This window comes from Gorilla gorilla, chromosome 12 (assembly GCF_029281585.2).
Source record: "Gorilla gorilla gorilla isolate KB3781 chromosome 12, NHGRI_mGorGor1-v2.1_pri, whole genome shotgun sequence".
NCBI classification, from domain to species: domain Eukaryota; kingdom Metazoa; phylum Chordata; class Mammalia; order Primates; family Hominidae; genus Gorilla; species Gorilla gorilla.
This window is the reverse complement of record NC_073236.2, coordinates 68,943,878-68,959,498: the sequence shown is the minus strand read 5'-3', so window position 1 is coordinate 68,959,498 and position 15,621 is coordinate 68,943,878. Positions and strand designations below refer to the sequence as shown.

At 44.2% G+C, this 15,621-nt stretch overlaps 1 protein-coding gene across 1 annotated transcript; it reads right to left on the bottom strand.

Moving 5' to 3' along the window:
• Nucleotides 1–1,786: 1,786 nt before the first annotated feature.
• Nucleotides 1,787–15,388, bottom strand: FIGLA (folliculogenesis specific bHLH transcription factor). Its single transcript, XM_004029381.4, has 5 exons — nucleotides 15,120–15,388; nucleotides 12,358–12,510; nucleotides 10,108–10,332; nucleotides 2,114–2,148; nucleotides 1,787–1,859 (listed from the first exon to the last, which is right to left on the bottom strand). The coding sequence occupies exons 1-5, from the start codon at nucleotides 15,348–15,350 to the stop codon at nucleotides 1,844–1,846; spliced, it is 660 nt and encodes a 219-aa protein (XP_004029430.1). The 5' UTR covers nucleotides 15,351–15,388; the 3' UTR covers nucleotides 1,787–1,843.
• Nucleotides 15,389–15,621: the final 233 nt, after the last annotated feature.

The following is a 15,621-nucleotide window of genomic DNA, read 5'->3' as shown; positions in this document are numbered from 1 at the left end:
AGGACTAGACCATATCACTATTTGGCTACAAACATGCACTATTTAAGCAAAGGAAAGAAATGACCCCAAAGGCAACTCAGAGATCAGGGTTGCCACTCAGTGTGTGTGTGTATGTTTTGGAGGAGGGGGCACAGGCAGGAGAAGAGCTGAGTTCCTCCTCAGTTTCCGAGGGAAGGTCACCCTGCCAAGCCACAAGGATGACACCGCATCAAAGCAAAGAGGATTTATTCTTGAGGCTTAAGATATAATGGAATTTGCCTCAATAGGTTTTGGACTTGCTTGGGACCCATTAACACTTTGTTTCCTATTTTTCCTTTTTGGAATAGGAATGTCAATCTTACACCTGTCTCACCATTGTGCTTGGGACGCACATAACTTCTCTGGTTTCAGAGGTTCACAGCTGGAGAAAGATACGAATCATAGCTCAAGTCTCACCCACACCTGATTTAGAAGATATTTAAATGAGACTTTGTACTTTGTGAGAATGAGTTTAGATTCTGGGGGCTGCTGGGGTGGAATGCCTATAATTTGCATGTGATAAAATGAATTTGGGGGAAGGGCTAGGGACAGAATGCTATGAACAGCATATGTTCACCCAAAATTCATATATTGAGAGCCTAACCCCCAATAAGGCTGTATTTGGAGACAGGGTCTCTAGGAGATATTAAGATTACATGAAGTCATCAGGATGGAGCCCTAATCCAATAGGATTGGTGCCCTTATAAGAAGAAGGGAAACCAAAGCTAGCTATCTCTCTGCCATATGAGGACACAGTGACAAGGCAGTCATCTGCAAGCCAGGAAGAAAGCCCTCATCAGAAACTGAACAATGCCAGACCATAATCTTGGACTTTCCAGCCTCTAGAACTATAAGAAATAAATTTCCGTTGTTAAGCCACCCAGTCTATGGTATTTGTTAAGGCAGGCTGAGCTAATTAAACTTTCTGTACCTTGGTTTTCCCATCTGTGAAACGGGGATACTTATGCCATTATCTTAGGCTTGTTGTAAGAACAAGTTAACACATGGAAAGCATAGAGAACAGAATCCAGCCTATAATAAGTACTATGTCTTTGTGAGCAATGGTTATAAAGACGAAGTCTTTGTGCTCAAGGTGCTTGGCTGTCTACCTTGCACAAAAGGTGCCATTTGGCCTTAGCTGGGTATCTAGAAACCCTTGAAAACTCTCACTCCCCTTGGCCAATGTTTACAACTCTTTTAGCTTAAGTCTTCATTTCTATTAAGGTTAATTTCTATTAGAAGGGTAACAGTCACTTATTTCTCAAAGCAATGAAAAAAAGATGTAGGTCCCCAGAGGATGACAATGAGTTGGAAGCAAAGGATGAAGCCCCTGAAGCCTATTTCTTCAAAGCATGAAGTTAAGGAGAAGGTAGAGTGGAGTAAACTTGAGAGAGGCAAGGCTATTTAAAATTGTTAAACTCTGAATTACTACAAAACTTCTTTTTTAAAAAAGAGACTCCCATGGGGCACAGTGGCTCATTCCTGTAATCCCAGCACTTTGGGAGGCTGAGGTGGTTGAATCACCTGAGGTCGGGAATTCGAGACCAGCCTGACCAACGTGGAGAAACCCTGTCTCTACTAAAAATACAAAAATTAGCTGGGTGTGGTGGCGCATGCCTGTAATCCCAGCTACTCAGGAGGCTGAGGCAGGAGAATCACTTGAACCCAGGAGGCGGAGGTTGCAGTGAGCCGAGATCGCACCGTGCCACTCCAGCCTGGGTGATAAGAGTGAAACTCTATCTCAAAAAAAAAAAAAGAGAGACTCCAAAACTTTCAAGACTGCATTTATTTGTCTCTAGAAGGTAACCCTGGGCCTTTTCATTTTTCATACTTGTGGAAGTCTGAAACAGAGAAAACATTCCATTATAAATAGTTAAAAATAAGAACCGTTTACAAAAGAAATAAAGAAATATGCAAAACATTAACTTTATTAGTAATCAAAGATGTTTAAATTTAAAGATACTACTTTTTTACCCATTAAGATTCCATCTTTTAATAGAGCTCATTGCTAAGAATGTGATGGAATTAGCACTCTTATTATACAGCCAGTGGTGTTATAAATTGGCACTATGCATCAGGTTACAGAATGACCTACCTGTGACTCAGCAGTTCTACTTCTGGGAATCTATCCTGCAAAAACAATACAAAATACAGAAAGGGCTAAACACATCGGTTATTTGTCACGATTATGAGAACAAAAAACTGAGAACATAGTGGCCAACAGTAAAAAAATTGTCCCACCTAATGGGTCACATAAACATGCCAGTGATAGAAAAATCAAGAACAGGCACACAATGTTATGTACCTGATGATAATTTTTTATTTTAGTTGCAAAGGAAAAGAAATTGGAAGGATTTTAGTGTATTTCCATCAGTGGTTTTACTAATGTGGCAAGATCATTTTGTCTCTGCTCAATTTTCTGAAACTCTCAACTTGAAGAAAAAATAAACCCATGACTGAAAAATAAAGCCGCTCAAGTCATGGTCAGGCATTTTGGATACTGAAACCTATTATGTACATCACTGTGGATGGTAAAGCACCGCAATCAAATGCTTTAACTTAGCCTTAAACATTTATCTATTTTCTAGTCCACCCTCCTTTACATTTCAAAGTTGAGTTTTGTTAGAACAAAAGTGGTTAAAAAGGACTTAATACTATCACCCACATCCCCCCCAACCCCAACACTTCATTGACTTGCAGGTATTGGGCAAGTTACTTCTGTTCCTTAGTTTCCTCACATGTAAAATGGATATAATTGTTTGTATAGCACAGGGTGGTTGTGAAAATTAAATAGGTTAGTATGTATACACTGCCAGGAGCAGTCTCTGACACAAAATATGTATGAGTAGCTTTTTTTTTCTAATCTTGATGGAGTCTTTCCACTATACAAGTGATCAACCTTTCTTTCTTTTTATAGTTCAGACCTAGCTTTGGAAGCTTTATTTTTAAAATAAATTTTAATTTTTTTACATATTTAGAATTTTTTATGCTTGAGACAAATTCATATATATTTACCTGAAGGATTAAAGGATGACTATATTCTGCCTATAGTCTACTGCATTTTAGAACATTTATTTTAGTTTGTTTTTAAGAATTAGCTGGAAAATTTCAGAAACTTAATATTTAAGTATGAGAATAGAAAAACTTGCCAAAGTTTATAAATGTTGTCTTTATTGTCACAGCTCATTAAAAATTGGCTGTTGGTCTCCTCTAAGACAAAGAGTTTAAGGTCCAAGAAGAGGGTAGTCTGGAGAATAGAAACCCAGTTTGCTGCTTAATATCTTTAAGAAGGCAGGCACACTCCAATTGTTGGCAGTGTGGCTGCAGAATTTGACGTATTATCCAATGTACATTCCTCCACCCACTGAGCCAGGCTTGGTGAGGGAGATGGGGTAAACAGAAATCCTTGCTTACTCAGCTTTAGAGTTCAGTCCCTGTTCCTATGATAATCTGAAAAGCAAGGCTCTTTCCAAAATCCCAGAGAACCACAAGCATAGGCACCATCACAGCACCAGCCCCTAAATCCCCAAAGTATAGAGAGCACAGTAAAATCCCAGGGCTATAAATGCAGTCACCGGAGCAGCTTTTCCTCTGAGCCACTGTGCCTTTAGACCAGGGCAGAAAAACCCAACACCTTACCAGGTGAAATATGCTACTCTGGTGCAGGAAGGAGTGGGGAGGACTGGGACAAACCAGAAGGCACCCACCCCATTAAAAGGGAAACAACTTTGGAAAATGCTGGGCTGACTAATCTCATCAGAATATGCCCCATGGGCTACTGGTGAACCCCAGGGCAGATGACTGTGCTTCTCAAGCAAAGCGAGACCCATCACTTACTGTGGTAGAAGTTTTACCATCGTATAGAGCCACTACCTGGGGGAATGTGAGATGGAAGAGAGAAGAAAGAGGCTTCAGGGCTTTCCCAAGGTGCTAATGAATTCATCCCAACTAGCCAAACCATCTCATTTCAGAGCTTAAAATGCTATAGGAAGAAATGTCCCCAGTGAGTAATTTCACAGATTACCGCAACTTGGAACAGGGGTGGTAGGAGTCTACCATCCACACAGGATTCTTTCTCTCAGAAACTCTTTCAAGGAACATTCCCATGACATGCCAGAGTTTGGAAGTATATACTGGCAGCATACCAAGGCCCCTGTAACAGATACTATGTCTCTCCATATGTCCCTTTCCAAAGGCCCTCAAGCCCCAGCACTCTTGGCATCTCACTCCAAAATTGAGGGTGGTCTTTGTCTAGAGACATGGTCTCTACAGTGTCACTGGCAACTCTGAACAAAATTTAGAGCCATGCATAATATGAAATGCCAGAGCCATAACCACGAGTGGCAAACAGAAGGAATATACAACGGCAAGACAGCGAACACCCTGCCATCTAGCAATGCCAACCCCAATATGGCAAAAACCTACACTTTGAAGCTCTAATTTTAAACAGGCCTCTCCTGGACCTTGAAATTAATTTTTCTCCCTACCAACACCACATGCTGTGGCTTCACATGGCTCACGGCCCTCTCTGTCTGCACGAATACTTGCCAATTCATTCCCCGAGTGAACTTCTGGGGCTCTGGCCCCAGAAGTTAATCTCCATCCCTGTCATCAGCAGATTCTCATGTACTTCATTTGGGACTTTGCCTCCCAGGAATGTTGTTGATCTTGCACAGCCTGCTCTGACCCCATCTCCAAATCCCCCAAAATGTCTGTCCCTGCCACCACCAGGATTTCACTCCCTGGGTCCTCATCAAGGGCAGGGAAAAGGGTGCCACTCCTGCAAACTGAAGCTGGAGAGGGCCTGCCTCCCAAATCTTAAGCTCCTCTGGATATGAGCATTTCTGTCCAATGAGCCACATTATCTGTCACTAGGTCTCTAGTCTGGACAGGATCCTGAAACCTTATGGAGTCACCGCTTCAGGAAAGCTGGGCCGAACCTTTACGAGGATCCTTTTGTCAAATAAAGGTCAGCCTGAGCATCACTTCCTTGGACCCTTTTTATCTTGAGCCCACCCTGGTTCCTGATTGTAAAATGCAAGCTTTTTATAAAGTTAATAAAGGTGATATTGAATAATTGCTCAACTCACGTATAATTAAAGATCTCAGAGACAAATGTTAACAAAGAGAAAACTAGCCAGAAAGACGGCTGCACAGTAGGTACTTCAAAGAAAATGTGAGTTCTTCTCCCTTCTAAACAATTCAGTACTAATGTCATTAGTTGGGTCACAGTTAGGTAGTGAGAAGCCACAGTGACCCAAGTGAAGTGGTATCAGAGCCCAAGCAGGGTGAGATGGCACCCACATACAGAGGCAGCCCAGCACAGGATATCAGAGATCCAGCAGATGAGGGGCATGTTCATATGGTGGGTGTGGTCCAGTGCAAACATGGTAGAGCCCAATCAGGATGAGAACGGCAGCCCCATGAAAGGAGTGGAGGCCTGGCCTGGGGACTCAGAGCCCAAGCTGGGTAAGAAGTCCATGGAAAGGGGCAGTTCAGCATGGAGTAGAGAAACCCGAGCTGAGTAGGCCAGGCCCTCGTGTGTGCAGGTGATTTAGCGAGAGCAGGAAGAGGAGGAATCCACATATGAGGGGACCTGCGTGGAATGTCAGAGCCAAGAAGGAGGTTTTTGCGGAGGTACAGCTTGCCATGAGTGTTAAAGTTCAAGGGGGTGAGGAGAACAGCCATGTGGTGAGGGGATGGCAACAGAGATGGGAGATGGGTTATACACAGGGGCATCCTCAGATAAGTGGCTGATTCCAGGGCTGGGATAGAAAAGTACAAGATGAGCTTGGAACATCTTCTGCCAAAAAGGAAATGATCAAATAATTATGATGAGATATCAAACAGAAAGGTTGCCAGCTTAAGGAGCTTTCGCTGGCCACAGTGGGGACAATTTGAGCAATAAAATAATAAAAAATGATAGTATATAATAATCCACTGAATTAAACAGAAAACCATGAGCTCATACTAATATAAAAATGTCTATATAAAGACAACCAAAATGTTCTAAAATATTTAAGTGAACAGTTAAACTGTGGTACATCCACACCACAGATGACTACTCAGCAAAAAGCAGAGGAACAGACCATTTATACAATGTGGATGATCTCAAGGGCATCATCTGAGTGGAAAAAGACCATCTGTAAAAGTCACATAATGTATGGTCCCATTTTTATAGCATTCTCAAGATAAATTATAGAGGTGGAGAACAGATTAGTGATGTCCAGGAGTTCAGAAGAATGGAGGGTTGGGAGCAGAGTGTGGGTGTGACCATAAAGGGGCAGCATGAAGATCTTTGTGGTGATGGAACAGTTCTGCATCTGGATTGCAGTGGTGAGTCCATGAATCTACACGTGTGATAAAACAACATACAACTATGCATACGTGGTACCAATGTCAGTTTCCCGGTTTTGATATTATACTATAGTTATGGAAGATGCAACCATTGGGGAAAACTGGGCTACGGATGCACAGCACTTTTCTGTACTATTTTTGCAACTTCCTGTGAATCTATAATTACTTCCAAATTACAGATTTGATAAATAAATATAGAATGTTTGATGAGTAATGAGATCTTTACATAGTTTCAAAGCACCTCCTCACAAAATACATATTAATTACAAAAGAAAAAGATCAAAGTGAAAGGCTTGGCAGTCACCACCTTAAGCAAGTGATCAAAGTGAATATCCTTAGAAATAGAATAAATCAAAATCTGCCCCATGTAATAGGATGCAATGAGTAGAAAACAGCATCACTTTTGTTATTCCTGCTGATGATGCATATCTGAATCTAATCGAAAGGAAACAGACAAATGCTGATCAAGACACGCTCTATAAAACAACTGGCCTGTAATCTCCAAACGTGTCATGGTTATAAGTCACAGAAGCACCAAGAAACTCTCCTTCCAGACTGAAGGAGCCATGGCAACTAAATGTAATTCATGATTCTCAGCTGGGTCTTTTCGCTAGAAGAGACGTTATTGAGACTACTGGTGAAACTTGAATGGGACCTGAGGATTGTATGGCGGTAACGCAACAACATTAATCCCCAGACTTAGTGGTTGCATTGTGGCTATGCAGGGGAATGTCCTGTTTGTAAAAAATGTACACTGAAGCCTTAGGGGTGATGGGACATCAGGTTGACCCTCAAATGTGCCAGGAAAAAAGTTCTTTGTACTGCACCTGCAACCTTTCTATAAGTTGACTATTGTTTCAGACTAATTTTTTTAATTTTAAAAATTAATGGCTGGGCATGGTGGCTCATGCCTGTAATCCCAGCACTCTGGGAGGCTGAGGTGGGCAGATCACGAGGTCAGGAGTTCGAGTCCAGCCTGGCCAACATGGTGAAACCCCATCTCTACTAAAAATACAAAAATTAGCTGGGCGTGGTGGTGTGAGCCAGCTACTCGGGAGGCTGAGGCAGGAGAGTTACTTGAACCCGGGAGGCGGAGGTTGCAGTAAGTCGAGATGGTGCCACTGCACTCCAGCCTGGCAACAGAGCAAGACTGTCTCAAAAAAAAAAAAAATTATTTGAATGTGAAAGGATGAAAAATCCTTGACAAAACTGACGAAATACTAGAATGCTTCTGCAAAAAAATGGCACTCTTTACAATCAGGCCTCAGAAGTCATACTTGACAGAAGTGACATGCCCTGTCTATAAAAATCTCAAATGTCGAGTCTTCCTTGGTTCATTCTACAAACTAGCACTCTTCCAATTAACAACAAACTTGGTTGGCTAAAAAGACTAAATATTAAGTGTTTTATTCCCTTTTTTGAAGGAAATTCCAGTCAGAACATCTCTGGCTTTTACTAGGAAACGTTAGTCCCCACTCTAAATTAGTGTACTATACGTGGCCTATGCCCAGGTTCAGTTATCCTTGGAAAACAAGGACCTCCCATCAAATGTACTTGCTACTAGTACTGCCAAGCACAGGCCTGCTCTGCTACTGCAGAGGCTCCTGTCCCAGCCCAGGTCCAACAGGACTGGCAGGGAGGTGTAGCCAGGTGGCTCACCATGACAGTGACATGATGATACCTACCTGACAAGGATCAATAAGGATTAAGTGCAAGTAAGATTTTCACCTTGATACTAGCATTTGCAGAAGCATTACTCTTCTTAGATAGTCAGGCTCGAGGTCTAGCTCAGGTCATTTTTTTTTTTTTTTTTTTGAGATGGTGTCTCACTCTGTCATCCAGGCTGGAATGCAGTGGCATAATCTCAGCTCACTGCAACCTCCCCTCCCAGGTTCAAGCGATTCGCCTGCCTCAGCCTCTTAAGTGAGTAACTGGGACTACAGGTGCCCGCCACCACGCCCGATTTTTAGTAGCAATGGGGTTTCACCATGTTGGCCAGGCTGGTCTCGAACTCCTGACCTCAGGTAATCCGCCCACCTCAGCCTCCCAAAGTGCTGGGATGACAATTGTGAGCCACTGCGCCTGGCCCCACTCTTTTGTTGTTGTTGCTTTTAGTCATTCCATGTCAGCTCACGTAGTAGCAACAGGAATTCTGTCTCCTATGGGTTGACTGGCCAGGGAAATCTTATATCTCAAGTGGTCAGAATATGAAAATCTACACTGAGCATATGCACAAATGAATCCTTAGAACACATTAATCTAATCAGAAATGGAAGCCAAGGCCGCCCACCACCGCTCTCCCCACCCCTGCCCTGCCCCCACCAGCCAGCAGGAAGTCTGTAGGACCTCAAATCAGAGCACAACATTGGTGAGAGCCAAGTGAGAAAACTCAAAACACTGGCTACAGAGCTAGAATACCTGTGGCTCATTATTGCTCACTAATCAATATTGATTGCTCATGAGTCAAGAGAAGTTGGTATCTATCCAAGTGACATGACAGGTATTATGCCAGATATTTTGCTGACATGATATCATTTGGAGTTAGTTATCTTATATACAAGGTAGGTACAATTATTATATCCATTGCTCAGATGGGGAAACTGAGGATTAGAGGCGTTCAGTAGCTCATGCAAGATTATACAGCTAGCAAGTGGTAAAACCAGGGTTTAAACCTCAGCAGTCTGTTCCCAGAGCCTACTCTCAACTGCTCCCCTAAACTGCCTCCCTCCAACCACCATTTGTGACTCCACAGCCCCCACTGTCCCTTATATCATACCATGCAACATGTTTGTTACAGCATGCTTACTTCACATTCCTATACACCTTTCTTATTTCAATAGTAATTGTGTTGCAGGGTAGGATAGAGCAGAGGCCTCATTTATGAATACCAGTTCACAGCAAGGGCAAAAAGTCCACTTCTGGACTTGGAGAAGCATGCTGCCACTTCCAGCTGTCTCTTTAGTTGACAAAGTAATAAGAGACAATAAACTCCTTTTTTTTTTTTTTTTTTTGAGACGGAGTCTTGCTTTGTCGCCCAGGCTGGAGTGGCGCGATCTCGGCTCACTGCAAGCTCCACCTCCCGGGTTCACGCCATTCTCCTGCCTCAGCCTCCCGAGTAGCTGGGACTACAGGCGCCCACTACCACGCCCGGCTAATTTTTTGTATTTTTAGTAGAGACGGGGTTTCACCGTGTTAGCCAGGATGGTCTCGATCTCCTGACCTCGTGATCCGCCCGCCTCGGCCTCCCAAAGTGCTGGGATTACAGGCAACTCCTTTGTTATTTCATTTAAAATGTTGTCTTACAACCAGCACCGCCCCCTACCACACACAGAAAAAGTATCAACAAACATGCATCTTTATGTATGGCAAGCTACTTCTTTTTCTGGAGACCATAGAGTCCAGAAAACCTTTTGATGGGTTAAATAGGATCATTTAAAAGATAAACTTAGGTCTGTATTGGGTGGTTCTGGGGTGAAATAGTATCATTTAAAAGATAAGCTTAGGTCTGTATTGGGTGGTTCTGGAGGAGTTTCCCCTTACCTGGAGCCGCTTACCAGTTAATTTAGAAACAAAATAATCTCCCAAACTAGTAAACCCCACTGCCCCACCCAAAGGCTTTCATTAAATTATCTTGTTTTAATCATGTTTTAGCATGGAAAAATGACTCATATCTCAAAGTATACATTTTAAGATTCTGGTATCTGTATGGCTATTTAAGAAGGAATATTTTACCAGACTTCTGGTTGGGGAGATAATTTCAGTCGTAGACATCACACTCTGGCGACAAGTATGTGCTGGCTCACTACTGCCACCATCTGCCCAAGGCCCTTCCTCTTCATTCTTCAAGCCGAAAGCACAGCTGATATGTTGGGTGATGTTTCTTGACAGCTGTCTTGCCGAGGATGTATGTGATTCAGAAGTGTTGTTACTATAGCTCTGCTCATCTGGGTCTTGTTTCTGGAAACCATATTTAGTTGTCAAACAGTATAATATGACAGAAAGATTTTGATGACTTAAACTAATATATTTCAAAGTTTTAACTGATGAGGTTTCATTTAAATGATAAGGGCAATGCTTAAGTTATTATGGAGAGAAAAGCATTGTTCAATTGACCGTATTTTGTTCTCCTATAATCTTAAAATGTTATGCAATAGGTAACTGCATTAAAAATATTATGGCATGGAACAGATGGTATGTTTTACAATGAACAAAGCACTTCTGTTACACAATTGACATGCAAGAGAAAACTAAGGTAGCCACCTACACATGTCCAAACACTGTGACCATACCAAAACCCAACCATCCAGTTTGGCCAACAGGACAATTCACTCCTGCCATCGCAGAATGTAGCTTCCTAGCAGTCACCTGGCTAGGACTAATGGAGAAGAAAAAAATATTCAAAGGTACTATCATACACCTGGAGATTTCTGCCCCAAATTTCTAGGATAATTGTTTCTTTTCTCTCTAGTATCTCTCCTTCTGTTCCTAAACATGATCAAATTTCTACATAGGAAAGACCTTCACTTGATCTAACAACTTTTCTGCCTTTTTTTTTTTTGGCAGGGGGTGCAGGGAGTGGGGTGGGGGGTGGTTCTTCTTTCCACTCTCGGACTTCTAGGTTTTCTTTATTTGGCGGCGGGGGGGGGGGGGGGGGGGGGCAGAGTCTCGCTCTGTTGTCCAGGCTGGAGTGCAGTGGCGCCATCTCAGCTCACTGCAAGCTCCGCCTCCCAGGTTCACAACATTCTCCTGCCTCAGCCTCCTGAGTAGCTAGGACTACAGGCGCCTGCCACCACGCCTGGCTAATTTTTTTGTATTTTTAGTAGAGATGGGGTTTCACCATGTTAGCCAGGATGGTCTCGATCTCCTGACCTCGTGATCTGCCTGCCTTGGCCTCCCAAAGTGCTGGGATTACAGGCGTGAGCCACCGCGCCTGGCGGACTTCTAGGTTAAATGGACTTGAAGTTTGCCACTTTCTTCTGAATCTGCTTGGATTCCAGATATTTACCAATCATGCACCCTCAATCTCCTCCAAGTTGATGCCCAGCCCAATTCTCTTTCACCTTTCAAGTGCTAGACATGGTGCTTCCCCCAGTCCTGGCCTTCTTCAGCCTCTCTGTAACCTCTCACACTCCTCACCTTTAGTTTCCTAAGGTTCTCTCCTCCTCAACTTTATGACCCCATTTTGTTCCTCTACCTTCTTGCCACATTCTAATGATGATTCCTTCCTCCTACCAACAGAGTTGCTTAGGGCTCATTTCTAAGGCCTTTTCTCTCTTCCTATTTTGTTTCCCCAGATGACTGATTCATTTTCAGCCCATCAATGTTTGCCTTTCCCTGGAACAAGTCCATAAAACCAGTCCACACTTTACTTTGCCTAATGGACACTTCTGAGCTATCTCACTCTCATAATGGTGGTGACATTATGATACTCCACAGTTTACAGGGCCATTTGTGTCATTCCTGCTGAATGGTTGCAAAACCCCATGAGACTGGTATCACCAGACCATTGCTGAGCTCTTCAGCTGGCCTTAGGGAGGGTCTCTCCTAAGAGAGGTTCCTTGGGGAAAAGAAATGCCTCTTCCTTCCTGTGTCCTGTCTGATGTGCATTCTACTGCAGGGAAACAACCAAAGTGCTTTTAGGAAAGCCCCCTCCTATGTCCAGCTGTAGAAATCCTATCAAAGATTCAACAGTCAGGAGCTAGGTGCCCTGAATAGTGACCATAGGCAAGTATAGATGGTCAGGGACTCAACTCTAAAGCTCATGTAGCTCTGGGTTCAAATCCCAGTCCTGACTTTTTCAGAGCTGTATGGCCTTAACTATATTTTGGTTTCCTTCTCTGTCAAATAAGGGTCATAAAAATAGCTTAGAGGTTATAAACCTTAACTGGAAAGTATACATATATCACTTGGCACAGTGTCTCGTACATAGAAAAGGCCTAATAAATGGTGGCTATCATTATTATAAAATCTTAACACCTTTACCTTTGAGTCTTTGGCTCCTTCCAAAAGATCACTGAGAACCTGTATATATTCAGTTGCACCTTTAAGGATATCAACTTTGCTGGGCTTCCTGCTTTGGGGAAGAAATGGCACAAGTGCCTTCAATCTGGCAAAACCACGGTTGAGATTTTTTATCTAGAAAACAAAAAGGCACAGTAACACACAGAGAAGCCAATTTGTATAGACATCTCCCCAAGCTACAGAAGGGGGTTGTTTCCACTGCCTCCTTGTCTGAGTGGCAAATCTAAACAGGCATATGCCCCAAAGAGTCAGTGCTCCACCAGCAGTGCAGTTCATAGTAAAGGAAGACGGAATGGCATAAACTTGGTACTGTGGGCAGATGGGCTGCAAGGTGTGTTCATGTTCATGCTGAGCTCACTCCTCTTCTTTTGAGAGCATACCCGCTGTATCATAATGCGGAGGCAGTAGAGGAGTGGCTAAAATATGAATCAACTACACCCAGGTTTAAAATCCAGGTCTATCATTTACAAGAGTGTGTGGAATACTTCACATCACTAAGCCTGTTTGTTCATATGCAAAGTGGAAAATATCTTAAAGCTTTTTGGGGGGTGTGATTAAGTGATATAATGTACAAATAAGATACCTCACCCAAACCTGGCACATAGAAAGTCCTCAAGAAGTGGTATTGCTGGTGATGAATCAAATGTACAAATACTTGTCAACTCAAGCACTAAGCCGTCAGCTCTTCAACCTCTTTCCCCACTGAGTTAATGATATAGAGGCAAGGGTGAGAATCCAGAGAGTTGGTGAGATTTCAAAGGCTCCTCATATTTTAATTTTCTCTCTTCTCCAGAGTCTAATCCCTGTCTCTGAAGGCCTATAATTCTGATGTTCATCCCCCTGGGAGATACAGGCCTTGGGAGAACTGGCTCCCACTATGCCACAAAGCCAATATATATTGAGTATATCCTACCCTGGAGCAAACCAGACAAGGGACATAGTTGGCCAATTCACAGGAGAATACAACCACCACTCAGTGTATAAAAATAATTTAATAATCAAAGAACTGCAAACTAAAACAGAAATTAGATACCATTTTTTATGTATCAAGGTGGTAACATTTTTGTTTTATCATACCCAGGATAAGGGATAGCTTGAAAAAGAGAACAGTCCTAGACCTGTAAGAAGGGATAAAAATTAGTAAACCTATCTAGAAAGCAATTGGGTAACTTGTATCAAAAGCCATTCCATTGTATATGCCTTAAGTCTCAGTAATTTCACTTGTAGCATTTTATTCTAAGGAAATTATCAGACACGCACATAGAGTTACACCGATAGGTACCGGTAAAAAGCTACAAACAGCAAACATGCCTAACAATAAGAGACTGAATACATTATGGTCCATTTTTGGACAGACTATGCAGTCAAAAACTATTCTTTGAAAGAATACTTAAGAATATAAGAAAATGCTTTTGATAATGTTAAGTGGAAAAAATTACACAAATATGTACTGAATGACAATTTTGTAAAAATTATATATATATATATGAATACACAAAACTAGAAAAAGACTGGGTGGATATACACAAAAATGTTCACAGTAGTTATATCTGTGTTGTGTCTCTTAACTTCTTCACTCATTTCTGTCTTTTCCAAGTGTGTTAACCTTATCATTATAAAGAATAATAAAGCTCATTCGTGTTTTAGTGGATAAAACCAGGACTGATTCTCTGGAGAAGACAATTCCTTCCTGGTGGGAAGGACCACTTAAACTATTAGATCATAATCTCTTTGTAGGGCCACCGAATCAGATCACAGGGTTCTGTCCATCAAGAGTCTAGTACCGGTAAAAGAGGAGACTTAAAGAAGTCTCCTACTCTCCTGTCGTCCTTTCTGCGCTTGCCCTCTCCCTGCAAAGCTCCTACTTGATTCACTGGGACATTTCTAAAAGGCCTAGGAACAGCCCCGGGCAGAACTTCTCTCCCCAGTCCCAGTCCTGAACGTGCGCTCTGCTCCCTCTTCTACCCCTCACCCTTCTCTCTCCTGGATTCGCCTCTGCTGCAACCAAACCCGTAGACTGCAAACGCTAGGAAGGAGACCATGTCTCCCAAGTTTGGGGCTGAGTTTCGTTAGAGATAGTAAAATCTACCAGCAGGTGCCGCTCCAACCACGGCCCACAGGACCCTTCCCGTTTGCGAGTTGCTGCGGCTCGACTGGGAAACACTCACTTTATCTTGACAGAGTTGAGTGGGAGTCTTGGGTGCACACTGGGACGTCGTGTTTCGTTACTTTAAAAAAGAAAAGTCACTTCCTTCAGGCCCCCCTTTCTCCTCACCCTCGTGTGTGCTTCGAGGCTGAGATGCAGAGAGCAAGAAAAAGGAGCGAAGGGGATCCCCGCGTGTCCAAGCACCCACCAGCGCCTACTGTGTGAAATGAAAGCGCACCCCCTGGGCGCGAAGCTTTTAAAGCACCTGCCCAGGGAGACATTTTTGAAGTTGTAAGGGCCCCTCCTCTGTCCCCTCCCAGACCCGGGTCCTGCACAAATCCTGGAGGGTTAGCGGGCGAGGCGGCCACCGCAGCGGCCGCCAACGAGCAGCTGCACGGAGGTGCAGAAGAAGGAGGCCACTGCCATTCTCCTGACAAGCTGGGGGCGTGGGAGGCCTCGGGAGCTCGAAGTCGCCTCGAGCGGGGGTGGGCGGTGAGCGGACCCCCGGGTGTTGACCAGGTGTTTGGTGGTAAAGCAGGGAAGGGGGGAACGGGCGTCGACCCTAGGGACCCCTCACCCGCTCACGCTCCTTGGCGTTGGCCACACGCCGCCGCTCCAGCACCAACTGGAGGTTTTCAGTGGACGAGTAGCCGCCCGAGGGCAGCCGCTTGAGCCGGCAGACAGCGGCCAGCTGGGGCAGAGGCCCGAACTGCTCCCGCAACACGTCCTCCAGCACCTCGGCTTGCGGGGCGCCCAGGAGCGCGGGCGGCGCGGCGCGGGGATCTAGGGCGCCGGGCGCGGGGTCCATGACGGGGCCGACGCCGCTGAGGCCGGGCTTTCACCTGCGCACCCGGGGCCGCACGAGGCCCGGGCGGGGGCGGGGCGGGGGCGGGAGCTGGACCACCTGCAACCATTCCCCGGCTGCGTATTCCAATCCCGGCCTCCTCTCTGGAGGCTGCGTCCAGGCATCGCGTTGAATAAGCTGCACAGGTGTGACTCGGGAGCGCTGGAGCGCAGCCCCGGCTCCACACCTGGAACCGCCGGGAGCGTGGTAGTGGTGTTTTTCTCAATCCACATGC

Excerpts from the sequence above, each read along its gene's own strand:
- FIGLA (XM_004029381.4), bottom strand. The coding sequence starts at position 15,350 with ATGGACCCCGCGCCCGGCGCCCTAGATCCCCGCGCCGCGCCGCCCGCG. Across the intron at positions 12,511-15,119 it reads ACGCCAAGGAGCGTGAGCGG|ATAAAAAATCTCAACCGTGG; the intron begins GTGAGGGGTCCC and ends TTTGTTTTCTAG. Across the intron at positions 2,149-10,107 it reads TCTCCCCAACCAGAAGTCTG|GATAGATTCCCAGAAGTAGA; the intron begins GTAAAATATTCC and ends TTGTTTTTGCAG.